The sequence below is a fragment of the Phyllostomus hastatus genome, unplaced genomic scaffold (assembly GCF_019186645.2).
Source record: "Phyllostomus hastatus isolate PE091 unplaced genomic scaffold, TTU_PhHast_1.1 phas_contig_495, whole genome shotgun sequence".
Lineage (NCBI taxonomy): Eukaryota > Metazoa > Chordata > Mammalia > Chiroptera > Phyllostomidae > Phyllostomus > Phyllostomus hastatus.
The window spans coordinates 6711011-6735941 of record NW_025333895.1 but is presented as its reverse complement, the minus strand read 5'-3'; the positions used below and the strand labels follow the sequence as shown (position 1 = coordinate 6735941).

At 58.8% G+C, this 24931-nt stretch overlaps 1 protein-coding gene across 12 annotated transcripts in view; it reads left to right on the top strand.

Moving 5' to 3' along the window:
• The window catches only part of RAPGEF1 (Rap guanine nucleotide exchange factor 1), a 99080-nt gene extending 89737 nt beyond the window's left edge, over window positions 1-9343 (top strand). For all 12 annotated transcript variants that reach the window (XM_045845989.1, XM_045845983.1, XM_045845981.1 and 9 more), the window contains 11 exons: window positions 542-617; window positions 1595-1679; window positions 3195-3287; window positions 3892-4077; window positions 4620-4704; window positions 4812-4906; window positions 5461-5539; window positions 5644-5745; window positions 6499-6596; window positions 7385-7513; window positions 7782-9343. In XM_045845989.1, coding sequence (XP_045701945.1) covers window positions 542-617; window positions 1595-1679; window positions 3195-3287; window positions 3892-4077; window positions 4620-4704; window positions 4812-4906; window positions 5461-5539; window positions 5644-5745; window positions 6499-6596; window positions 7385-7513; window positions 7782-7932 — 1179 coding nt within the window. In that variant the 3' untranslated portion in view covers window positions 7933-9343. The remainder of the gene's footprint in view (window positions 1-541; window positions 618-1594; window positions 1680-3194; window positions 3288-3891; window positions 4078-4619; window positions 4705-4811; window positions 4907-5460; window positions 5540-5643; window positions 5746-6498; window positions 6597-7384; window positions 7514-7781) is intronic.
• Window positions 9344-24931: the final 15588 nt, after the last annotated feature.

Sequence of the window (24931 nt, the reverse complement as noted above, 5' to 3'; positions counted from 1 at the left end):
TGGGAACAAGACTGTTCCCCTAACTGGCAGGCGGCCGCACAGTCACCGGTCATGTAAGCAGTGTCAGGTGTAATTAAACATCTTTGCGACACTTGCTGCTCCTTGGGAAGGGCCCCGGAAGAACCTGTGGCTTCCGACAAGTGGCTTCTCCTTCCACCCGAGGAAGCTGATCGGGGTTTGGGGCAGCTTGTGGCAGTTTTAGGAATGCGCCGTGGTGGGAGACAGCCCAGCTGCCTCCGGTTACTCTGGGAGAGGCCGGTGGCAGTCCTGCCTGCCTCCTCGTGGGCCCCCGTCCCCAGCATGTGGGAGCCTCCCTCCTCGCTCCTCTGACCCAGGGATCGGTGACGGGGAAAGGTCAAAGAGCGCTGCTTTCCCGACCCGGCGTGTCCCTGAGCCGAGCACCCTGTGGGCCTGCCGGGCCCAGCGTCGCGGCCGTGGGCGGCGGGACGGCCTGGGGGACAGCGGGAACGGGGACCTGGGGCCTCTGGCACAGCGCCTCTGTGGTCTCAGCTCTGCCGCCGTGTGGCCGCTGTCCTTGCAGGGTGACGACGGGCCAGACGTGCGTGGGGGCTCGGGAGACATCCTGCTGGTCCACGCCACCGAGACGGACCGCAAAGGTACGGCCGCGCCTCTGGGGAGGCCTTCGTCCAGGCCCGGGGGTCCCACTGCAACCCCCCACTGCCTGGCCCTCTGCTGCCCTGCCCTGCCTGACCCTGTCCCGTCCCATCCTGTCCCCTCCGCCAGCCCCGAGCGGGTTGGGGTGGCAGAGCTGCGGGGTCACTGTGGTTGCAGCCCACGGCGCAGACCCGGGAACCTGCACTGAAAGCCAGACCTCTGCTCCCCGGCCCTCTCGGAGTGCGTCCCCCTTTGGTGTGGGGCGGCGACAACCCCGGGACCCACAGGGGCGTTGGGGGACAGCATCGGGTGCAGAGCCCAGCTCCTGGCGGGCGCCGCACGGGCGGCTCCTGGAGTGATGTGTTCAGCAGTCACGCCGACTCTCGGCGGCTGTCGTCCCTCCCCGGTGCTTACGTGGTGTCGCACCACTCCAGACCGCCAGGCCAGGTTCCGGCCGTGCTGCGCCCAGGAACCCCGGGGCCTTGCCGCGGTTCACAGGCCTGGCCAGGTCACGTGTCTTGGGGAGTGACCTGCATCTGAAGCATTCCACTCCTTTCCTTTAAGGACCGTGGCGAGGGGGGGCATCATGACCGCAAATAAACGGAGTCGTCGTGACCCCTGGCTGGAAGGGGCAGCGGGGGGAGCTGCCAGCCCCACTGCCCCGGGCTGCCGGGGGGGCTCCCCCTGCCTGGCCCTGCCCTCCCCAGGGGTTTGCACATCCCAGCAGCGCGCCGAGCAGGCCCCGTCACCCCTCCGGGGTCTCTCCGTGCGGGCAGGTCCCCGAGACTTCGTTCCTGGGGGCCGCCATCAGAGGCGCCGCCTGGGAGTTAGCTCCAGGACCTGCGGGCGGGGTCGGCTCGTTCTCTCTGTGCCCACGGCCGTGACGGCCTGCGGGTCGCCCGGCCGAGGCCGTCAGTTTCCCGTCGGGGCGGGGGTGCATGGCGCAGCAGGCGTCGCTCATCAGCTGTCCTCCCCCCAGACCTGGTGCTGTACTGCGAGGCCTTCTTGACCACCTACAGGACCTTCATCACCCCGGAGGAGCTCATCAAGAAGCTGCAGTACCGATATCCTTTCCTGGCCTCGGGGCCTCCGGCAAGGCTTCCCTTGGAGCTTCCGCCCCGTCAGTGAGGGGCTGAGTGAGGGGCGGGCCCGGGACGGGAGCGGTGGGAGCTGCCGTCACGCATGGTACTGAATCGTTAGAGCTGGCCCCTCAAGGAGGGACCGTGGGGGCGCCCCGGAATGCTGGGGTGGTGGGTGCAGGTGTGCGGGACCTGGGGAATCCAGGCTCAGGTGAGCAGCCTCGGGGAAGGCACGGCCCCACGCTCTGACGGCAGGCGTGGCCGAGGACCGAACTCCAGTCCACGGCAGAATCGGCACCTGCCCCTTGGCCGCACCTGCGTGCGTGCGCACCTTTTCCGGGAGACCCCAGGGCCTGGAAGGACCACTGTTGACGCCTCTTTGTCAGGTCCCGTCCTGCCCCCAGAAGTGGGCCAGCCCAAGGTCTGCTTCCCCTTGACCTCGTCCCCGAGTCACAGCCCGTGAGTGCCACCTGCTGGACAGCGGCTGTCATTCGGGGCAGGGAGTCTGGGGTTCCAGCTCTCTCCTCTTCCTCCCCTGCAGGCCTTCTGGTCCCTCGGGCCTCGCAGGTGGCTGCTGGTGGGCCCGGCTCAGCAGGGGGTGGTAGCGCGTGCTTGTTGAGAACCTGCTGGTGCCCAGTGTGCTGCCGAGGGCGCATGTGTGCGGTCCCAGCCGGCTGTGGCAGCAGTGTGTACCTGTATTGTCCCCGCATTCCACACGGTGCCCTCGGACTCCTCGGTGTGACCGGGAGACTGAGGCTCGGAGAGGCCAGCAGCTGTTTGGCGGGAGACCCTGTCCCCACCTCTGACCCCCGAGTGCTGGTTCTCAGCACCGCCCTCTCTGCCGCTTCCAGCCCAGGTGGAGGCGTTTCAGCGTCGAGACCCTGAGCACAGCTGGCGCGTGAGCCCTCTGTGCCGCGGGCCCCGAGGACTGTCCCTAGCGCACGGCTCCTTCCTGAGCACTCCTGGGTCCCCTGGTGGCAGGCAGGAAGGAGCAGGGGCGGGGTCTGGAGGGGCGGCCAAGGGCAGCGGAAGGCAGGGCCTTGGGAGCTGAGCTGCTGGCCGAGGCCAGGCGTCCGTGGGGCCACTGCGGGGGAGCGTCGGGTGCGCCTCAGCGGGGCCTCGGGCCCTGGGGACTCACGGAGGACTTCCTGGGGGCGCAGGAAGGCGCCTCTGGGCCACACACCCACCCGGGGCCCGGGGTGCCCGGACCTGTGTTTTGTGACTGCCGGTCTCCCAGTGAGGCTCAGCAGGCGGCCCTGGGCGGTGCTGCAGGCAGGAGAGGGTGGCGGGCGAGGACACGGTGCGACGGGCGCTGACTGAGGGCCACGTTGCGGTCCTGCTGCCCTGCCCAGGCCTCTGCTGTCCCCGCACCTGGTTCCTGGGGGCAGCGCCTCGCCCGGGCTCCCCGGCACGTCCCGGCACTCAGAGAGGGGCCCTCCCGTTCGTGTCGTCCGGCCCCCGCCCGGGGGGGAATGGCTGTTTCCTTAACTCGCGCTGCACGTACGAGAAGTTCTCTCCCTTTGCCGACACGTTCAAGAAGCGCGTCAGCAAGAACACGTTCTTCGTCCTGGTGCGGGTGGTGGACGAGCTCTGGTGAGTGCCTCCGCCCTCGGGCTGTGGGGAGGCTATGGCCGCTTGGGTCCCCCTGGGGTACCGGCGCCTGTGCCGAGCCCGGGGTGCCCCGCTTCTTCCGGGCCACGTGCCCGCAGTTCCGCACACGGACTTGGGGGAGATGGGCCAGCCCAGGCCCACACCCTGGTTTCTTGGTGGGGGCCGTGCCCCCCACACGGAGCTCAGGCCGGGTCCACGGTGGGTGAACCCAGCTGCCCACTCAGCCCCCCATGCTCCCCTGGGCGGGGGGTGGGGGCGCTCCATCTCCACGTGTCCGCAGACACACGGCAGGCCGGCCCTTTCCCAGGCTGGTGAAGGCACCCTCCCAGGCCCCACAGTCCCCAGTGCTCGCTCGTCCAGGGCCAGCACGTGTTTCCCGAGGGGACAGGGTCACTGTCACCACGGGTCCCCCCAGCAGTCCAAGGGGTTTTATGCTCTGCGCCCCCCCCCCCCCCGTGAGAGGGGCCCGAGCTCTGCCAATGGCTGCCGTGGGGCTCGTGGGTGTCCGGGGCGGCGTCGGGGCCCCGTGGCAGCCGTCCTCCCTTCTGTCCCCGTGCCCCTGCCCCTGGCGGCCGCGGCCCTGCAGCCTCGTGGAGCTGACAGAGGAGATCCTGAAGCTGCTGATGGAGCTGGTCTTCCGCTTGGTGTGCAACGGCGAGCTCAGCCTGGCCCGCGTGCTGCGGAAGAACATCCTGGACAAGGTGGACCAGAAGAAGCTGCTCCGGTGTGCCAACTCCGACCAGCCCCTCGCGGCCAGGGGCGTGGCAGCCAGGTGAGCCGCCGTCCGTCCGCCCACCTGTGGCCTCTCCAGCCCCTGCCTCCTCTGGCTAGAGCCGTGCCCCGTAGCTGCCGCTGCGCCCCATTCTCCCTGGCGAGTCGCCTTGTAGCCAGGTGCCCCACCTGGACATGGGGGCTAACCAGGGTGGGGACGGGCAAACGGGCTTCGGGCTGCGGCTGGCTCTCCATTTCCCGCCCGGCACTGACGGGGCGGCTGTGGGAGCTCACCCTGCCCCGCTGTGCCTCCCCGAACGTCCCCAAGACCCTGCGTGCAGACCTCAGTCTGCTGCCCGCCCCTCTGCCCAGCCTTCGTTCACGTGGCACCCACTCCGTCCCGTGGGCCCAGTTCTCAGACAGCCGGGCCGCCCCTGGGCTCGCCGGGGGACCTGCGGCACCCTCCCGACAGCAGCGGGAGACGGGCCAGGCACCGTGGGGAGCACGGGTGGCCCGACCAGCCGGCAGCTCCCTCCAGGCTCCCGGCTCTGAGGCCCGCTCAGCTCCCCGCCTGTGCCCACTCGCCTCGCGCGTCTCTTCCAGGCCCGGGACCCTGCATGACTTCCACAGCCACGAGATAGCCGAGCAGCTGACCCTGCTGGATGCCGAGCTCTTCTATAAAATAGAGGTGCGCCGTGGGGCGGGGCGGGGCTGGGGGTGGGCCCGTGACCCCGCCCCCGCACCCCGGGCCGGGAAAGCGGGGCCTGGCCCTACCCAGCCTGCCTTCTTTCTCAGATCCCTGAAGTCTTGCTTTGGGCGAAGGAGCAGAACGAGGAGAAGAGCCCCAACCTGACGCAGTTCACGGAGCACTTCAACAACATGTCCTACTGGTGAGGGCCCGGCGGGCCGTCCTCGGGGGTGGGGGGGCTCCCACGGCCGCTGTGGGGGGGGCGTTCCTGCAAACCGCAGGCAGCAGAGAGCAGGGGCGTGTCTGGGGCACGGGAAGCCACCCCCGCCCCAGACTGGAGGGCCCCGGGCTGCCGAGCGGGAGACCAGGAGGGAGGGTCCAGGACGGGTTAGTGACCACCCCCACGGGTGGGGGCGGGGTGAGCTCTGCCCTCCCACACTGGTCCTCCCCGGTCTCCTCACTGCCAGGGCGGCGGCCTCCGGGCCCAGCCTCACGCTGCCTCTGCCCGGGAGAGAACAGGGGAGAGTGGGGTCCGTGAATGCTATTGGGTAGCCTTTAATTCCTAAAGCAAATGGGGTGCAGGAGTATGCCACTAATATAACGTGGAACAGAACTGTCGGCTCCTCAAGACGGTGACTAAAAAGTGCCCACAGCCTCTGGTGTCAGAGAGGGTGGGGGGTCGTGACCATGTGCCGGCTGGTTCTGTCTCCCTCGGGACACCCGGGGCCTCAGCCTCTTCCTCCTTCGGTCCTGCAGGGTCCGGTCCATCATCATGTTACAGGAAAAGGCCCAGGACAGGGAACGGCTGCTCCTGAAGTTCATCAAGATCATGAAGGTAACCCTGGTGCCCTCCCGGGCCTGCTCCGGGGGCCTCGCCCCAGGCGGGGGAGGGCCCGGCCTGCGCCCCGGTTCTCACGGCCGCCGCGCCTCTCTCTGCAGCATCTGCGGAAGCTGAACAACTTCAACTCCTACCTGGCCATCCTCTCCGCACTGGACTCGGCGCCCATCCGCAGGCTGGAGTGGCAGAAGCAGACCTCGGAGGTGAGGGCAGGGAGGGCGCACCCCGGGCGGGAATGGGCAGCCGCCCCACAGCCTGAGTCTCCCGTCTGCAGCCTCTGCGTCCCTGGGTCGAGGGGCTTCGTGGTCAGTGCTGGGGGGTCACATCACAGCGTCCTGCAGCCGACACCATAGCACGTGCCTTCTAGAAAGTGCCTGCCCCTGCCTTCCTTCGGCAGGACGGCAGAGCCTCCTCTGGGCCGGGGCTCCATCAAGCATAGGGGCCTGTGCGGCGAAGAGGCAGGCGTGGTGTTTATTGGGCGGGTGTCTCCGGGTGGGTGCTAAGAGGACAGAAGGGGCGCCAGGAGAGGAAGTGCTGGTCAGGCCGCGCCCTGAGGAGCCACCTCGGGGAAGGGAAGGGATCCCCAGCTGCGGGGTCAGGAGTGCCCAGGCAGGAGAGGTGAGCAGTGGGAGCCGGCGGCCTCAGGCAGCACAGGGCTGGCGTGGCCACAGTGCTGGGGGGGGGGGGCCTGGCGAGGGGTTGGGCCTTTGCCGCCGGGTGGGCGCGTTTCCTCGACAAGAGAGGCGGAGCCGCAGGGCTGAGCACCGGCGGGGCCGGGGTCATCTCACCGGGCGACATGAAAGGGCAGCTGGAAAGCGGTGTTGTTCGGAGAAAGGGGCGTGTGCGCCAGGTGCTAACCCTTGAGCACCGGCAGAGGGTGAGTGACGAGCTGGTCGGTGAGAAGCGGCCAGGGCTCAGTGCCCAGCGCTCACGGCCCCCGTGTCCCTCCCGCCCAGGGCCTGGCGGAGTACTGCACGCTGATAGACAGCTCGTCCTCCTTCCGCGCCTACCGGGCCGCCCTCTCGGAGGTGGAGCCGCCGTGCATCCCGTACCTGTGAGTGCACCCTCCTGCCCCGGTTCGCCCCACCCTTGCTCCGGGGCGCTCCATGAGACTCCCCGAGAAACCGGTCTGTACAGGTTTCCAACCAAGCTGTTCCCACTTCCGTCCGAACTTTAAGTCACGTGACAAGGAGCAGCACGTTTTACTTTGAGACAGGAAAGTGGGGTCCAGTGAGAATGGTTCTGAGGCCCCGTCCTCCCCCCGTCTGCCCGTCAGCACATCCAGGCGTGTGTGCAGCCAGATGAGGAGCTCCTTGCCCCGGCAGGGGCATCACGCCTGTTTCCAGCGGTCCTCGAGCTTGGGCGCACGTGGCAACCGCCTGGGGGCCCAAGTCACCCCCGGGGCCCTGAGAGCACATGGCGTGAAGAAGCTCAGAGAGCGAGTCTCCAGGGTGGGCCCTGGGGTGCAGCAAATAGGTGTCTCCTGGGGAAGGAGCCCGTGGCCAGAAAGCGCGCAGGAAGGGAGGGGAGCCGAAGCTGTCCCGCGTGGGCTCTGCTGGATTTTATGGATTTTAATCAGCAACCCCACAACTCCGCCGGCGTTCACTGCAGCAGCATTCCCTGACGGCCCTCTGCAGGCTGGGACAGTCACTGGGGGCTGTGGGACTGGAGCCTGGGAGCCAGGACTCCACGCTGGAGGGAGCCTCCGAGTCCCGGAGGCGCCAGGGGCTCTGGTAGCTTCCCAGTCCAAAGGCCTGGCCGCGTCAGCACTGGCTCGCCCTGGCGGCCCCGCCCACTGAGTCGCCTCCAGGGGTGACTTGCCTTCTCCACTCCTCTCCGCAGGGGGCTCATCCTGCAGGACCTCACCTTCGTGCACCTGGGCAACCCGGACTACATCGACGGCAAGGTGAACTTCTCCAAGCGGTGGCAGCAGTTCAACATCCTGGACAGCATGCGCTGCTTCCAGCAGGCGTGAGTGTGGCCACCAGGGCTGGGCGGGGTGGGGGGGACACGGAGCTGGGCCCCGGTGACAAGGGTCCAGTGGGGCCTCGGCCTGCCCACGGACGGCCGCCAGCTGGGCCTGTTTCCTGCGGGGGGACGCACAGAGCTGGTCTTCCTGCCAGGAGGGGGTGGCGGGCCCTGGCTGGTGGACCACAGAGCCCGCCAGGTGGGCTCACGGAGCTGGGCCTCTGTGGGCCCGTGCAGAGGGGCCCTCACCGGCCGCCCTCCCCCCCACCAGGCACTACGACATCCGGAGGAACGACGACATCATCAGCTTCTTCAACGACTTCAGCGACCACCTGGCGGAGGAGGCCCTGTGGGAGCTCTCCCTGAAGATCAAACCCAGGAACATAACGAGGAGGAAAACAGAGCGGGAAGAGAAGACCTAGGGGCGGAGCCCCGAGTGCGGAGAACGCTCAGAGGCTCGGGTGCGGCTCCGGGACTGGAAGGGCCTTGGGACCCGTCGGGGGACAGTAGTGTGCGCCCCGGCCTCCCCGCTCCTGCGCGCGGAGCCCGCAGGCAGGTCTCGTGGCTGGTTTGTGACCCCGTGGTCTTCTGGTTTGGTTTCTGCTTTCACGTCCGCCTCCCCCTCCCCCCCATCTCCCCACTGCCCCGGCCCCGGCCCGGGAGCAGAGGAGGAGCACTGGCATCCTCTCTGCTTGGACTTGCCGGTCCGGACCTGCCGGGACGACGGAGGAGGGAGGAGGGAGGCTCCCGGGCCCCTGCGGGGGCTGCCGCTTCTGCTTTCCAGCCCTGCTTTCAGAACGGAGGGCGGCCACGCGGCAGGGAGCCGGGAGGGGGAGGGGGTAGCGGGAGAGGACGGGCCGTCCGAGAGACGCACTTCCCCTGAGCTGGGCCCGTAGCTCGGGCGAGTCCCTGCAGAGAGACCGGGGGCCTTTCTGTCGGGGGGAGGCCAGCGGCCCCTCTGCTGTCGCTCGCCGTGTGCCTTAAACGCCATCTCCTGCCCTGCCCCCAGACCCCCTCCCCCCAGGCCCCCTCCTACCGAGCTCCGTCCTGCTGGGTGGCAGGGGCTCCTCCTGCTCAAGAGACCTGCCCACCGCGGGGCGGGCGCTCCTCTCCCGAAAGGTCTTCAGGGCCGGAGGCTTCTCCGTCCGCCCGTCCCCCCCACTCTTGCTGCTGAGGCCCACAGTCTGCAGCCAGGGCTTTGGGGTCCCCCCGACCCTTCCCTGCACCCAGGGGTGCCTGGCTGGAGCCTCCCATGCCCTCAGCCCAGAGCCGTGGAGAGCGACAGAGGCGGGCTGTTTAGACTTTGTTTTTAAAGAAACAGCCACGTCCGGCGTCGGGCCAGAGCGCATCGCTCTGTTATTTAAGGAGTGAGTGAGTCGAGTCACTGTGGCCGGGCGGTGCCTGGGCTCTGGGGGCTGCAGAGCCTCCTCGCCCCGGAGCCCCGGGGCTCCCTCCACGCTGCCACGCGAGGGCAGGTGTGAGTCTGTGGCCTGTCCTTGGCCGTGAGCTGGTGGGGTGGGGGCCCCACCCCCGAGCCCTCGGGTCTGAGCAGAGGCGCCAGGCGAGGCGAGCGGGTGGACAGGGGCCGGCGTGCTGGCCGGCAGGCGCACTTGGGCCGGTTCGATTCCACGCGGGGGTCGGGGGGAGCCAGGGAGAGGGCAGGCCGGCGCCGAGTCTGAACTGAACCCCGACTCTGGAAGCACCCCCGCCCCCGCCCCCCCGTGTTGTTGTAATACGTATTCCTGCCTGACAACCTGACTGACAGCGGCGCCTCCTGCAGGCATTTCAAACCTGTAACTTTTGTACGAAGGGAGAATAAACACGAGGAAAGCCGCGGGGAGCGCGCTGTGCGGCCGCCTCTGGGGCGGGGGGGCGCAGGGGCCCTCGGGTGCTCTCCACGGGAGAATGATGAGGGGCAGGCCCCGCCAGTCCTGCGCTGGGACGGGCCGGAGGAAGGCAGCCCCGGGCTCCGCAGCGGACGGGCCAGGTGGCCGTGGGCTGCTCCAGCCGGGAGCAGGGCGATCCCGGCTCCGCCTCACTTAACCCTCTCAACCTAAAAGTCACACGAGTGACACGTCACAAGCATGGGGAGCGCTGCAGAGAGGGGCTCAGCATTGAAGGTGAGAAGGTGAGTCGGGCGTGAGCCCAAACAGGCTTCACAGGTGGTTTGTGCCACAGGAACAGCCGGGCCCGGCCTTGCCTGGGCGCCCCTCGAGAGCAGGCGAAGACCCCAGAGTGACCTCGGTGACCCCTGCAGCCCCCAGCCAGCGCTGTGCACCACACAGGGCTCCCCAGCCCCGTCGGGCTCCCACGCTGCCCTCCGACCGGGGCGCCCCATCTAGCGCTCACTCAGGGCATGGGTCCCTTGTCCCCGTCCCCAGACCGGCTGGCCGCTGCCGGTACTACTGACAGACGGGGCGGGCAGGGGTCCCCTCGGACACTTAAACATGGAACTGCGTGTTGACCCCATGACTCCACTTCCGGGAATACCCCTGGAGAACCCCAAAACACAAATTTGAAAGCATAGGTGCGCCCCTGTGTTCCCCAAAGCGTTGTCTGCCATAGCCCGGAGTTGGAAGCAACCGAGTGCGCGTCCGCAGATGAGGGGACAGAAGGGACAGTCACACGGTGCAGCGCCACTCGGCCACACACACAACGAAATCTTCCCTCCCCACGGAAGCTAAAGAACAGAGCACGTGGGCGGGTGCGCCGCTCTCCCTGCCGTGGCCGACTCCCGGGCTGACCGGGCAGCGTCCCCGGGGAGGGACCCCGCCCCGCCGTGCCCCTGCACTGTTTTCACGGCACGGCCTCAGCACTCAGAAAGGCCGTCCTCAGAAATGCGACGCCCGTCCCTAGTTTTTGTTCTTAAAAAAATCCCTAGCCCACTCAAAATGGAAACCCTCCCTAGTCTGATGAAGGCCGCCCTTCCACAATTCTGTCCAGACACTCTGCTCAGTGATGAGGTAGTCAAAGCATTTCCTGTGAGATCAGAACAAGGTGAGGACCCCACGGTGACCACGTCTGCTTAGCGTTGCCCTGGAGACCCCCAGCCGGTGCCACTGGGGAAGAGGGGTGACTGGGACGACCAAGAAAGTCCATCACATTGGTTAGCTGCACGCCACACAGAACAATCAAACGTGTTCCCATACACAGTCAACAACCAGAAAACATAAGTCTTCAAGGGCTCCGTGTATGCCAGCATCGCAGGCCTCAAGGTGTTGGAATAAACCCAACAAAGATGCCTGAGGACCTTCTAGGGAAAAACGGTAGTCCACAGCAGAATGTAACAGTTGTCAACATTTACGTGCCTAGTATACCAGCACCTACGTTTATAAGGCAAATACTAACAGACCTAGGGGGAGAAAAAGACAGCAAGCGTGATAACAGTAGGGGACTTCAATGCCCCGCTCACACCAGCGGATGCACCATTCGGGCAGGGACGTCAGGAAAGGGACGCCGGCCTCGGCCGACACGTCAGACCGGGCGGACTTGACAGGTAGCGAGCACTCCACCCAAACCCACGGAATACACATCCTTCTCAAGTGCGTAAGGAATATCCTCCAGGGTGAAGCCCACTCTAGGCCACAGAACGAGTCTGAATGAATTTAAGAAGACTGAAATCCCATAGAGCATCTTTTCTGACACGATGGTAGGAAACTAGAAATCAATTTCAGGAAGACTAGAAAATTCACAATAGCTGGAGATTAAACAACATCCCACTGAACCACCAATGGGTTGAAGAGCCCCAAAGGAAAATAAATACCTTGAGACCGATGGAAATGGAGACACCTTGAGACTTAATGGGATGCAGCGAAAGCAGTTCTACGAGGCAAGTCCCAGAAACCAACATCTCGGACAACCTAACTTTACACCGCAAGGGACCAGGAAGAGAAGAACAAAGCCCCAAATGAGTAGAAGGAAGAAAATAACAAAGATCAGAAACAAACGAAATATAAAGAGACAACAGGAAAGACCAATGAAATGAAAAGCTGGTTCTTTAGAAAGATAAAGTTGACAAACCAAGAAAAGAGACAATTCAAAATCAGAAATGAAGGAGATGGTACAACTGCTGCCGTAGAAATGCTGTGGACGACTCTGAACAGTTACAGGCCAACCAACTTGACAGCCTAAAAGAAATGGATAGATTCCTAGAAACATACAACTACCAAGACTGAATCCAGAAGAAACGGAAAATCTGAAGAGATGAGTTACTAGAAAGGAGATGGGACCAGAAATCAAACGCCTTCCAACAAACAAAAGCCCAGGGCCAGACGGCCTCCCTAGAGAACCCTCCCAGTCCCTCTCGGCCCCCTCCCAAAACGGGAGGGGAGGGAGCACGTCCGAACTCCTTTCTCGAAGCCAGCCATGCCCGAGACCAAAACCAGAGAGAACGTCACAGACCTAACACTTCCGTTTCTGCCAAACCTTCAGAAACAAGATTTCATTCAAAAATGAGGAGCTCTTCGGCAGTTTTCACAAAAGCAAGATTAAAAATGCATTAAAAGGGTCTAGAACTCACCCCAGAGGCACCCAGGCGCCCGCCAGGGGCGGCCACAGAGCGCCCCTAGAGGAGGCATGCAGCCTCCTGGGCCGTTGTGAGTCTCTGGTTTTTCACACACAATTGAAAACGACCAGAAACACAGGACACGAAGCAGGAACGGAAAAAGACTAGAAATAACAGACAGAATCAAGCCCCCGGGGGTGGGGGTTTGGGGGTTTGCAGATCTCGGCTCGGGCGCACACGCTCTGCTCTAGGAGCAGGGCAGGACGGAGACTTTGGTCCGGTGAGCGGAAAATATAATGAGGACAAAGGGAGATTCCTGAACCGAAAAGTGTGTGACCTCCGTGAGCATGTCGAGCAGAATCAGTGGGGATGGACCAGGAGCTACGGGTGGGGCGAAGCTCGAAGGGAGAGAGGGCGGACGACACCGAAGGGCAGGAAGAGGCGTGGGCTGGGGTGCGGGAAGGAAGGGAAGGAGGTGAGAGCAGAACCCGCACACGCAGCCGTGGTCTTACTCCTCCACTATAAGCAGCGCGAACAGCCGGACGTCCACCGGCTGGTGAAAGGCTGAAGGGACCGTGCCGTGTCCAGGCCGGGGGACGCTGCTCAGCAATGGGAAGGCATGAGCTGGCCTGCTGCAGAGTGAGCAAACCTCGAAACTGTGGCTGGACCTCAACGTCACGGCTGCCAAGGAAGCAAGACGCAAAGAGCTGCGACGTGCGGGCTCCCATGCGCGCGAAGCGTGCAGAAACAATCCAGGGACCGGCGCGGACCGGGCTGCCCAGAGTGGGCGCACGGCGGGCAGGAGGGCCCTTCCTTCCGGGCGACTCTAAACGCGATTGCACCCTCGAAGTGCGTGAATGCCGAAATACACACGTTCTCCCTCAGGGAAGCTGTTTTGAAGAGGTTTTCCAACACCGTGGCCGCCCCCACTGCCCGGCCCTGGCGTGCAGGTCCGCCCTTCGTTCCCTGCTCTGCTGCCAGAACGTCTCTCTCGCAGCGAGCTCACGTGGGTCCGCGCTCAGTGGTCGGTTCCACCCTCCCGCTCTGAGCACAGGGCTGCGGGGGTGGGGGCGTGCAGACACCCAGGGGCACCCACACTTTGCATCTCAGCAAGCTCGCAGCCCAGCCCGGGCCTGGCCACCGTCAGTCCCACTGGTCCTCCAGACATGCGCCCCCAGCCTGTGCCGCCCTGCGGGCAAGCAGGCTCCCAGCTCCTCTGCACGACAACCGCCACCTCCAAGGGCGCATTCCTGCTCCCCCAGCTCTGACCCGGCGCCGGCCTGGGCAGCCCAGGGAGTTCTGCACCCCAGGGGCTGCAACCTTCTCCAGCGAGTCCTGCATCCCGGCCTTGGGGACTTGGGCCTTCTTAAGTTTTGCCTCCTTGGGTATCAGCCTTCAGCCCAAGTCAACTTTAGCGCTCATGCCTACCTCCTAGTTCCAGAGTTCATAGTACCTTCATCTGAATCTTCCTCTGTTCAAATTACCCCATCATTTCTATCCGGCCGGGTCCTTGACTGAAAAAACACGAAGCCCTGGATTCAAGAAGCCCGTGAACCAGGCGGGATAATGAACTAGGAATACACATCCACGCACGATGTGGCCGAGCTCCCGGAAACAAAGACACGCATCTTTAAGCAGAGAACCAAAGAAAGGCCACCTTAACCTTCGTGGGTCCGGCAGCCAGACCCCTCGCCGAAACAAGTGGGGACAGGAGTCAATGCGTGATGCCGTTACCACTGAGAGAAAACACCCACCAAGCAAACTTCTCTGTTCACCCAACGTGTCTTTCAAGAACGAGGGTACGGTGGGTACTGCCGGTCAGGATGGCGGCGTAGGCAGCCATGGCTCGCCTCTTTGCACAACAACAGATTCACAACTAAGATACAGAACAACCATCGCTCAGGACCAACAGCAATCGAGTTGAATGGAAGTCTGACAACCATGGAATTAAAGAAACTACACCCATCCAGACTCACAGGAGGGGCAAAGACGCGGAACGGGCTGGTCCCACACCCACGCGTGGTGGATAGCAATTCAGGTGGGACATCTCGGGAGCGAGGAGTCCCAGCCCCACAGCAGGCCCCCCAGCCCAGGGTTCCAGTGCCAGGGAGATAACTCCCCACAACTTCTGGGTGCAGAAACCAGTGGCGATTGAGTAGGTGGAAGAAACTTCTAGAGTCCCAAGCAGTTCCTCTTAAAGAACCCACACGGACTCACCTACTCAGACTGCTTCCCTCTGAGCTCTGGCGCTGGGATGGCAGCCTGAGGGGCATCGGTGGCACTTGGGGGAGGCTGAGATGTGTGGCATCAAAGCGAGCAGAGGCCATTGTCCCTTTTCTGGGCCCTCCCCACACAGGGCCGGCAGACTAGTGGTGTAGCTAAGATTCCATCGGAGATCCCCAGAGGCTCCACCCCACCCGACTTACAGCCCCACCCAAGCTGCTTTTCCACCTGAATGGCTGGTCTTGGCTCCTACTTCACAACTTCCTGCATCTTCTCGAACAAGCAGCAGCTGGCCTCTTTGAGCCCCAGGCCCAGAACTGGCAGCCTAAATTCACAGCTTGGCTTCACCTGGGAGTCTCCCAGCCCAGCACAAGGAGCAGCCATCTCAGATTGCCTCACAGCTCAGGCAGGGGGGCCCAGGAAAACACGGGTGTGGGGAAGGGGCTGGGTTGGCCGGCACCACCCAGGAAACCCCAGAGCCAGCGCACCCAGTGGACAGCTACAGACCACATTGGAGCACCACCACCTGCCCTGCATAGCCGATCCTCCCCGGAGGGCAGAGGCTGGTGGTCAGTGGTCACAGCCAGTCCTTGCAGAGCTGACTGACCTGGGCCAATCCCTCCCATGGACCTGCCAACAGCAACCAAGGCGCAACTACATGAGGAGGGTGTACTCAGGCCACACGAAGGGTGCACCTTGAGTACCCACCTTGTATGACAGGGAGGCTGTGCCACTGGTCCCCACAGGACACCCACTGCATCAGGCTACACTACCAAGACACGGAGTCACAGCAGCTCTACCTAATGCACAGAAACAGACACAGCGAGGCTGCAAAATAAGGAGACAAAGAAACACGGTCCAAATGACAGAACAAGAAAACTACAGAAAAGAGCTAAATGAAATGGAGATAAACAATCCATCAGATGCAGAGTTCAAAACACTAGTTTTCAGGATGCTCAAGGAACTTAGTGAGGACCTTAACAGCATAAAAAAAGTCCAGTCAGAAATGATGGATTCACTAATTGAAATGAACAATTTACATGTGTCCCAGGTTCGATTCCCAGTCAGGGTACATGCCTGGGTTACAGGCCCTAACCCCCAGCAACCGCACATTGTTTCTCTCTCTCTCTATCTCCCTCCCTTCCCTCTCTAAAAATAAATAAATAAAATCTTTTGTTTTTTAAAGAACAATTTACAGGGAAACAACAGCAGAGTGGATGAAGCAGAGAAATCAATTACTTGAAACAAGGAAGCAAAAAAACAACCAATCAGAACAACAAGAAAAAAGAACCCAAAAAAGCAAGAGTAGTATAAACAGCCTGTGGGACAACTTCAAGCGTTACAACATTTGCTTTATAGGAATGCCAGAAGGAGAAGAGAGAACAGGAAATTGAAAATCTATTTGCAAAAAAAATAATGAAAGAAATCTTCCCTAATTTGGAAAAAGAAATAGACATGCAAGTCCAGGAAACACAGAGAGTCATAAAAAAAGATGGATGCAAAAAGGCCCACTCCAAGACACATCATCGTTAAAATGTCAAAGGTTAAATTAAAGAAATGCCCCTGACTGGTGTAGCTCAGTGGATTGAGCATTGGCCTGTGAACCAAAGGGTCGCTGGTTCGATACCCAGTCAGGGCACATGCCTGGGTTGCAGGCCAGGTTCCCAGTTGGGGGCGCTCGAGAGGCAACCACACATTGATGTTTCTCTACCCCTCTTCCACTCTTCCCTTGGTCTAAAAATAAATAAAGTCTTTTTATAAAAAAGTTCATTTGGAAAAATAACAAGCAAGAGTAGTCAGGAAATTTTTTTTAAGATTTTATCTATCTATTTTTAGAGAGGGAAGGGAGGGAGAAAGAGAGAGAGAGAGAGAGGAACATCAATGTGCAGTTGCCGGGGGCCATAGCCTGCAACCCAGGCATGTACCCTGGCTGGGAATCGAACCTGCGACACTTTGGTTCACGGCCTGTGCTCAATCCACTGAGCTACACCAGCCAGGGTCGTCAGGAAATTTTAAAATAAATATATATATAAGTATGTAACGATAAAGAGAATGGGAGAATGGGTGAGCGGTGAGGGGACTAAGAAGTGCAAACAGGTAGGTCCGGAGCAGCCAGGGGATGTAAAGTACAGCACAGGAAATGAAGGAGCCAAAGAACTTACATGTAGGACCCTTGGACTTGAACCAGGGTTGGGGGACTGCCTGAGAGAGTGGGGGGTGCTGGGTGGAGGGGAGCAAAGGGATCATCGGGACGACTGTAAGAGCATGATCAAGAAAATATAATTGACAAAAAAGAATGAGGGTGAAAGTCACGATTCTGTCACAGAGACTAAAACAGGATCCATCACGAGCAGACAGGCAGCGAGAAAAGACAACACTTTGGGGCAGAAGGAAAATAATCCCAAGTGGGAGGACAGAGGTGACGGAAGAGTCACTGTGGATAACGCTGCGTGGGACTCGCTGCGTGAGCCGGTAAAGGGGATGCGGCCGTAGCGACAGAGTGCAACTCGGGGAGGGGACGTGGAGTTACTCTCGAAGGAGTTCTTGCATCGTCTGGGAAGAGGGTAAAAGTACAAAAACATCAGACGTGGAGACGTTGGAAGTGCAAATTGTCATGTTGGGAACTACTAATAGGAAAGCAAAGCCTAATAGCCAAGCTAACAAGAAGAAACGGAGTCATAAAAAAAAAAATAATCCACCAAAAAGAAGGCAGGAGAGGCCCTGCCTGGTGTGGCTCAGCGGGTTGAGTGTCATCCCGCAAACCGAAAGGTCGCTAGTTCAATTCCTGGGCAGGGCCCAGGAATTGGGTTGCAGGTGAGGTGCCCAGTTCGGGGCCTGTGAGAGGCAGCCAATCGATGTGTCTCCCCCTCTCTTCCTCCCTCCCTTCCCCTCTGTCTAAACATAAGTAAAGTCTTAAAAATAAAAACATGCTCTGGCTGGTGTGGCTCAGTGGGCTGAGCACCAGCCTGTGAATGAAAGGGTCACCGGTTCGATTCCTGGTCGGGGCACATGCCTGGGTTGCAGCCCAGGTCCCCCGTTGGGGCTGCGTGAGAGGCAACCACACACTGATGTTTCTCTTCCTCTCTTTCTCCTTCTCTCTAAAAAAAAATAATAATCATAAAATCTTTAAAAAATAAAAATAAAAGAAGGCAAGAGAGAAGCAGAGCCCTGGTGGGACCAGCAGGAAGTGTGCAGTGAGATGGAAGATTCAACCCGAATATGAATCTGTCTGTTTTTAAACTACATTAAATAAACGTGCCAGATTCTCCAGTTGAAAGACAGGTGGTTAGACTGTATTTTTAAAGTGCTGTTAACAAGATGTGTCTGTCTAAAACATGGAGGGACGGGAAGATTGAAAGTAAAAATACAGGAAGAGACAGGCTGTGCAAATACAGACTCCCCATGGGGCACAATCACAGAAAAAGCAGGCCTGAAGGCAAAAAGCATTACTAGGGTAACACAAACCCATCTGAAAACATGGACAGTACACTTAACCAAAAGATTTAACAATTTCACCCTGGCTGGTGTGGCTCAGTGGATTGAGTGCCAGTCTACAAAGCAGAAGGGTCACCAGTTCGATTCCCAGCCAGGGCACATGCCTGGGTTGTGAGCCAGGTTCCCACTAGGGGGCATGCAAGCAGCAACCACACACTGATGTTCTCCCTCTTTCTGCCTCCCCCCTCTCTAAAAATAAATAAAATCTTTTTTAAAAAGACTTAACAATTTCTAAGTTAAGTTGATATGCATCTAATTTCACAGCCTCAAAATACATAAAGCAAAGGCAGCGGGACTCCAAGGAGAAACGGACGAACCTGGGGTTCGGTGGGAAGGGTTAACACACCTGTCAGAAATCGCTCTACTCTTACACAAGAGTTCCAGAAAAAAGGAGCAGTATTTCCCAACTTTCGTGATGAGGCCTCCATAACTGATACGAAACTGTAACAAAAATGAAAATTACAGATCAGTTTCACTCATGAACACAGAGGCAAAAACCCTAAGCTAAATATGCAGCCGAATGTAACCGTGTATAAAGAAGATAACACGTCACAACTGAGACGGGTTTATCCCAGGAATGAAAAGTTACTTTAACCTTTGAAAGTCAGTGTTAAGTCACATTAGTAGAACACTTTTCTCAGTACATACATAAAAGTAATAAAATTTAATACCTGTGCATAATTCTTTTTAAAAACTTTGCCAACTAGGAATAGAAAGGTAATTCCTTAATCTGAAAAGGGATGTCTGTCTTGGAAGGCCGAATGTTGAAAGCCTTCCTTTTGTGACTTAGAAAAGACACCGTTGCCTCCGTCAGCACATCTACCGGACGTTGTCCGGGGGGCCCGCGGGCACGGGAGGCAAGGGCAACACCCAGAAGGGTAGGATTGGAGAGGGAGACAAAACCCACTATATCGAGGTACAGTTCAGCAAGTGTGGAGAACCTTCAACAGAAGCCACAGGCAAATGATCAGGGGCGAGTGAGTTCACAAAGATTGCTTGATGCAAAGTCAGTAACCAAGAATCTGTTGTATTTCTATCTACTAACAAGTGACAGACAAAAATATAAAAATGATCATTTATAATAGCATCAAAAATCAAATACCCAAGGCTACTAACAAAACGTGTAATATAAGCCCTGGCTGGCATAGCTCAGTGGATTGAGCGTGGGCTGCGATCAAAGCATCGCAGGTTCGATTCCCAGTCAGGGCACATGCCTGGGTTGCAGGCCACGGCCCCCAGCAACCGCACATTGATGTTTCTCTCTCTCTTTCTCCCTCCCTTCCCTCTCTAAAAGTAAATAAATAAAATCTTTTTTAAAAAACTCTACCAAAAAAAAAAAGAAACGTGTAATATTTATGCACCAAAACTACAAAATCAATGGAAATGTTTAAAAATCATAAAAAAAAAAAAACAAAAACGGAAATCCACGGTGGGTGTGCTGGGGAGGAGCGCTCTGTGAAGACAGCGATTATGCCCAAGGTAATTCATAGACGTAAGGCAGCTGCAGTCAAAATCCCAACCTTTACTTTGGTGAGAATCAAGTGGATTCTGAATTCTAAAATTTTCTATACATGTAAATGACCTTAAATGGCCAAGACTGTTAAGACGGCGGGAGAAGTTGATGACCCAATATCGAGACTTGCCACCCAACCGCAGTAAGTGGGTGCGTGTGGTGCAAGGACAGACAGACCCCGGAATCCATTCCGGGAGGCTAGCAGATCTGAATGTGAGCATAAGCCAGTAAAGCTTCTAGGCCTAGCCCTGGCTGGCGTGGCTCAGTGGACTGAGCGCCGGCCTGCAAACCAAAGGGTCGCTGGTTCTATTGCCAGTCAGGGCACGGGCCTGGGTTGCGGGCCAGGTCCCCAGTAGGGGGCGCTGGAGAGGCAACCACACATTGATGTTTCTCTCCCTCCCTCACCCTCTCTCTAAAGATAAATGGATAAAATATTTTTTAAATATTTTATTTATTTATTTTTAGAGAGGGAAGGGAGGGAGAAAGAGAGAGAGAGAGGAACATCAGTGTTCGATTACTGGGGCTAAGGCCTGCAACCCAGGCATGTGCCCTGACTGGGAATCGAACCTGCGACACTTTGGTTTGTAGCCCGCGCTCAATCCACTGAGCTACGCCAGCCAGGGCTTAAAATATTTTTTTAAAAAAAGGATAAATGTTAGTTTATAAGCTTACATTTTTTAAAAAAAGTTTCTAGGTCTAGAAGACAATAAAAAAAATATTTTCATGACCTAAGAGTAGGGAGATTTTCTTAAGCCATAAAAAGCATTATCCACAAAAGAAAAGATCAACTTGGATACCGGGTGGGATTATAAACCTACAAAAAGTAGGTTTATAGCCTTGACCAGTGTGGCTCGGTTGGTTGGGCTTCACCCGCAAAGCGCAAGATCACTGGTTTGATTCCCCGTTGGGGCGCATGGCTGGGTTGCAGGCCAGATCCCCAGATGGGGTGTGTACGACAGGCAACAGGTTGATGTTTCTCTCCCTCTCTTTCTCCCTCCTGTTCCCTCTCTCTGAAGATAAAATCCTTTTTTTAAAAGTAGGTTTACAACTCTGGCTGGTGTGGCTCAGTGGACTGAGCGCCCGCTTATGAACCAAAGGGTCGCCAGTGATTCCTAGTCAGGGCACACGCCTGGGCTGCGGGCCAGGTCCCCAGTAGGGGGCGTGCGAGAGGCGGCCACACACTTGATGTTTCCCTCCCTCCCTTCTCATGTCTAAAATAAATAAAATATTTTTTAAATACATAAAAGTACGTTTACAGTTGTAAGTACGTGAAAGTTTATTCCTGCATTATTATTTTATTATTATTTTTTAATTTTTATTATTTATTTGTACCACCCCTGTAAACCTAGTTTTGCCCACCGCGTACATTAACACTGAGGCCTTCCTTTCATCGGGTGGCACCCCTAAGAGTGAAAAGGGGGCCACGAGGTGGGGAGTGAGGTTCGCAACACCTGCACCTAACGCAGACCTCACCCAGGCTGCATGGAGAACTCCCCCGGATGGCTAAGCAAAGCAACCCGGCGAACAGTGGGCCCCGGGCCTGCGCATCACGCAGGAGAACCCGGGTCGCTGAAGAGCGCATCATGAAAGGCTCGACCTCACGAGCCGTCGGGGAGCCCCAAATCAAAGCCGCTCCGCAGGAAACCCCCTGCAGCTTCCGGGCCGCAGGCGGCGCCGAAAGAAACGCGGAGGCTGACGGCAGCCGCGGGCTGCTGAGACCGCGGAGCCAGGGGAGCGCCCTCCGCGGCTGGCAGGAGGGCCCGCAGCGCCCCCGCCCGGCCCTGGGCCTGACAGTGACGCGTTCCCCGCTTCCCCGGCAGCGCTTTCCGTCCACTCGGGCACACGCGTCCGCGCCGCACGAGCGAGCGTGTGCACGCGCGCGCACTGACGCCCCTGTACTCGGGGCGGGCTCCCCAGTGGGCTTTCCCCGCGGCCTTTCCTCCCGCGCTTCAGCACGGTCTGCCCGCGCAGCCCGATCCCCGTCTCTCCGCCGCCCGAACCCGGACTGGAGGCCTCGGGCAGACAGCGTGTCTCCCCCGACCCCACCCCCGCCCCGTGCGCCCTGCAACTGCGAGGGCGGACTCCGAGGCGCGCGCACTCTCTCCGCTGGTTTTCGGTGGCGCAGCGCACGCGCACAGCCGTGTTTTTAGATCGGGCCGCGCACGGCACGGCCCCACCTGGTGTCCGGGCAGCCTGCCGCTGCCCGCAGCGAGCAGCACGTCCGCCTAGACGCTGCCCTTTGACGCCCGTGCACAAAAGTACGCAGCACACCTGTTATGGGTACATGCCATCCGTCCAATTCCCACGGAAGTTGTGGCTACACACCCATAGCGAAAGGGCCCGTGTTCCGTGGATGGGGTAACCTTTCCCATACTTTCCCAGCCTGCTGAGTGCAAGTCAACGCGGGGTTCCCCGCTGTCCCTCTCTGGGTGGGACTCAAATCTGCCGGTCTTTTCCGCTATGGTTTTCTAGAGGCTGTAGAGCCGCCTTCCCCACCCAGCACCCTAAAGTTATGCAGATAGTCCCCTATCGGGGTGTCCACCCCGCGGCCCGCCGGCTGCATGCGGCCCAGGGTGGCTATGAATGAGGCCCAACACAAAATCGTACATTTACTTAAAACCTCTATTTTGCTCATCAGTTATCGTTCCTGTCTGTGTATTTAATGTGCGGCCCAAGACAACTCCTCTTCTTCCAGCGAGGCCCAGAGGCGCCCACAGGTTGGCCATCCGGCTAGTAAGCTTTCTCCCACTCACAGAACGTTATTCTACGTGGCTCTTGAATCCATCGGGAACTTCTTACCCGCAGTGTGAGAACCGTTTTTTCCGTCCAGAGGCCAACTCTGCTGAGCCCCCTTGACTCAGTTAAAATGCCGTTCTGATCCGGCCTCAACTGGCCACACATAGTAGGGATGTTCTCTGGACAGTCTGTCATTTTTTAAGATTTAATTTATTTTATTTTCAGAGAGAGGAAAAGGGAGAAAGGGAGAGGAACATCAATGTGGGAGAGATACATCAACCAGTTGCCTCTCACACACCCCCCAGCTGGGGGCCTGGCCCGCAGCCCAGGCATGTGCCCTGACCGGGGTTTGAACCAACGACCTTTTCATTTGCAGGAGACTGCCAACCCACGGAGCCACACCGGTCAGGGCGGTCTGTTATTTTTCTCTGACCTGTGTCTGTGGCCAAGCCATGCTGCCTTGGTTATTGTAGCTTTATGAGGTGTTAATATCTGGTGAGGAAAGTCCCCCCTCATTCAGCTTTTCAAAAAAAAAATATATGTCCTTACGCATTTTCCTACTATATTAATTTTTAAAACATTTTTGCCATAGGTTTAAAAACTTCATTTGTTGGGGGAATTTCATTAAATCTCTAAGGATGCTAGACCTTTTTTTTAGATTTTATTTTTTAGAGAGAGAGGAAGGGAGAAAGAGGGCGAGAATGTCAGTGTGCGGTTGCCTCTTACGCGCCCCCTAGTGGGGACCTGGCCCGCAACCCAGGCACGTGCCCTGACTGGGAATCAAACTGACGACCCTTTGATTTGCAGGCTGGTGCTCAGTCCACTGAGCCACACCAGCCAGGGCAGAATGCTAGATACTTTTATATTACATCTTGCTATCCAGATATTTTTGTTCAGCTTTTTCTATATACAATTTTTAAATTAAAAATCATTTTCTTCACTTGGGTCCAGATAATTCTTGTTAAATTTACTCCTTGACTTTACTGTTTTATTACTATTGTGAGTGGAATTTTCAACTTTTTTTCTATTTTAACTGATTATTTCTATTGACTATTTTGTAATTAATTATTTATTTATTTATTTTTAGAGAGCGGGGGAAGAGTGGGAGAAAGAAAGGGAGAGAAACATCACTGTGTGGTTGCTTCTCGTACACTCCCCACTAGGAACCCGGCCTGCAACCCAGGCATGTGCCCTGACTGGGTATCGAACCAGTGACCCTTTGCTTCACCGGCCTGCACTCAGTCCATGGAGCCACACCAGCCAGGGCACTTCTGACTTTTATATATTTATTTTGTATCCAACTATTTTACTGAGTTCTCTTGTTCTAACTTATTCATCGATCCTTCGGTATTATAGCTGGAAAGTGTCTCTTCGGATTTTCACACCATGCATTCCACTTTGCTGTTTGCACATTAGGGGCCAGAACCTTACAACACAGGTGCGTAGAGCCACTAGGGGGCATAGCGGGCTGACGCTGGTTACAATGGTTTTTGATGGCTCCATTGCGGTCGGTTCCCGCACGGGCTTCAGCAGCGCCGGAGGCTCATTAGAAATGCAGAGTCCCCGGTCCTACCTACTGAATCAGAAACTGCAGCTTCCTAAGGTTTCTCAGGTGGGGCCCTGGCCGGGTGGCCAAGTGGTTAGAGCATTCCCCGCCCCGCCCCCGCCCCGCACCAAGGTTGCGGGTTCGGTTCCCAGTCAGGGCACATACAGGAATCAACCGGTGCATGCATGAATAACAACAACAAATGGATGTTTTTCTCTCTTTTCTTTCTCTCCTTTCCTCATTTTCTATAAAATCAATTAAAAAAAAACAAAAACCAAAAAGGCATTCCAGGTGTTTCCTCTGTACTTAAAGTTAAGGAGCGCTGGTCTAGGTGATTTCTTTCTACCCTGATTTTACTTAAGAATTGAGCAAGAACAGCTGTGGCTGTGGAGTCCAGCAAGTACTTTCTGCCCTCTATTGAGCTCTAAAAAGTTACCTCCTGCTCCTGTTCGGTGGCTGCCAGGCGTTTCGGCGTTTGACACGCTCCTGGCCCCGCGCTGAGCCCGGGAAAGTGAGGCCCCGCCCCCCCAAGCCCCTGAGTCCACGTGGGCCACCGCGTCCAATCCCGGCCCAGCCGGGCCTCCTCCCTCCTCTCTCTGTGCCGGCGGTAGTCAGTCTTGCTGAGTCCCAGGCCCCTTTGGGAATGGCCGGGGGGGGGGCGGGGGGGGGAGGAAGCTCTGGCCCCTCCCCAGGAAAGTGCCCACGAGTGGATTCCCCGGCTGCCCACTGGGAAGCTCCGGGAAGCTCCCGGCGACACCCTCACTCCCTGCTTTGCCGGGGGAAGACCCTGCAGACCCCACCACGGCCACGGCGCCGGCTGAACGCCCACGGCGCCCTCACTGCCTCTGCCCCCAACTCGCGAGGGAGAAACCGCCCCCTTCCTGGGGAAACAAGAAACCCCGAAGGCAGGGCTGTTCTTGGGCTGGGGACCGGACCAGCCAGAAACTGGCTGTCGGTTACAGTGCCCCCTGCCGGTGAGCCCCCGCCATGGACGCGGGCCAGAGCCCCCTTCTCCGAGAGGCGGGGGCGGCCGGGTGGGCCATGGGCAGACGCTGCCGCCCTCCGCGGGAGCTGGGAAGGCGCCTGGGAGCTCTGCCCGGGCGGTCCCCGTGTACTGCCCAGGCACCGTGGCCTTGCTTCCTGGACGCGGGGACAGCCGGAGAGAGCCGGGCCTGGGAGGGGGCAGGGGCACAGAACCGCCACCAGCCGGGAGCCACCACGGGGGGGAGGAGGCCACTCCCACCAGCCCCCAGGCGGGAGGGAACCCAGCAGCTGGGCCCGGCGATCCGATCCGGGGGCCAGGCTGCCCGTGGGGGCGGAGGCTGGGATGTGGGGTGTGTCCACCCCCTCCCCGTGGTGCTGAAGGTACTGAGCGCTCTGGGCCCTGCGAGGTCCCTCGGTCAA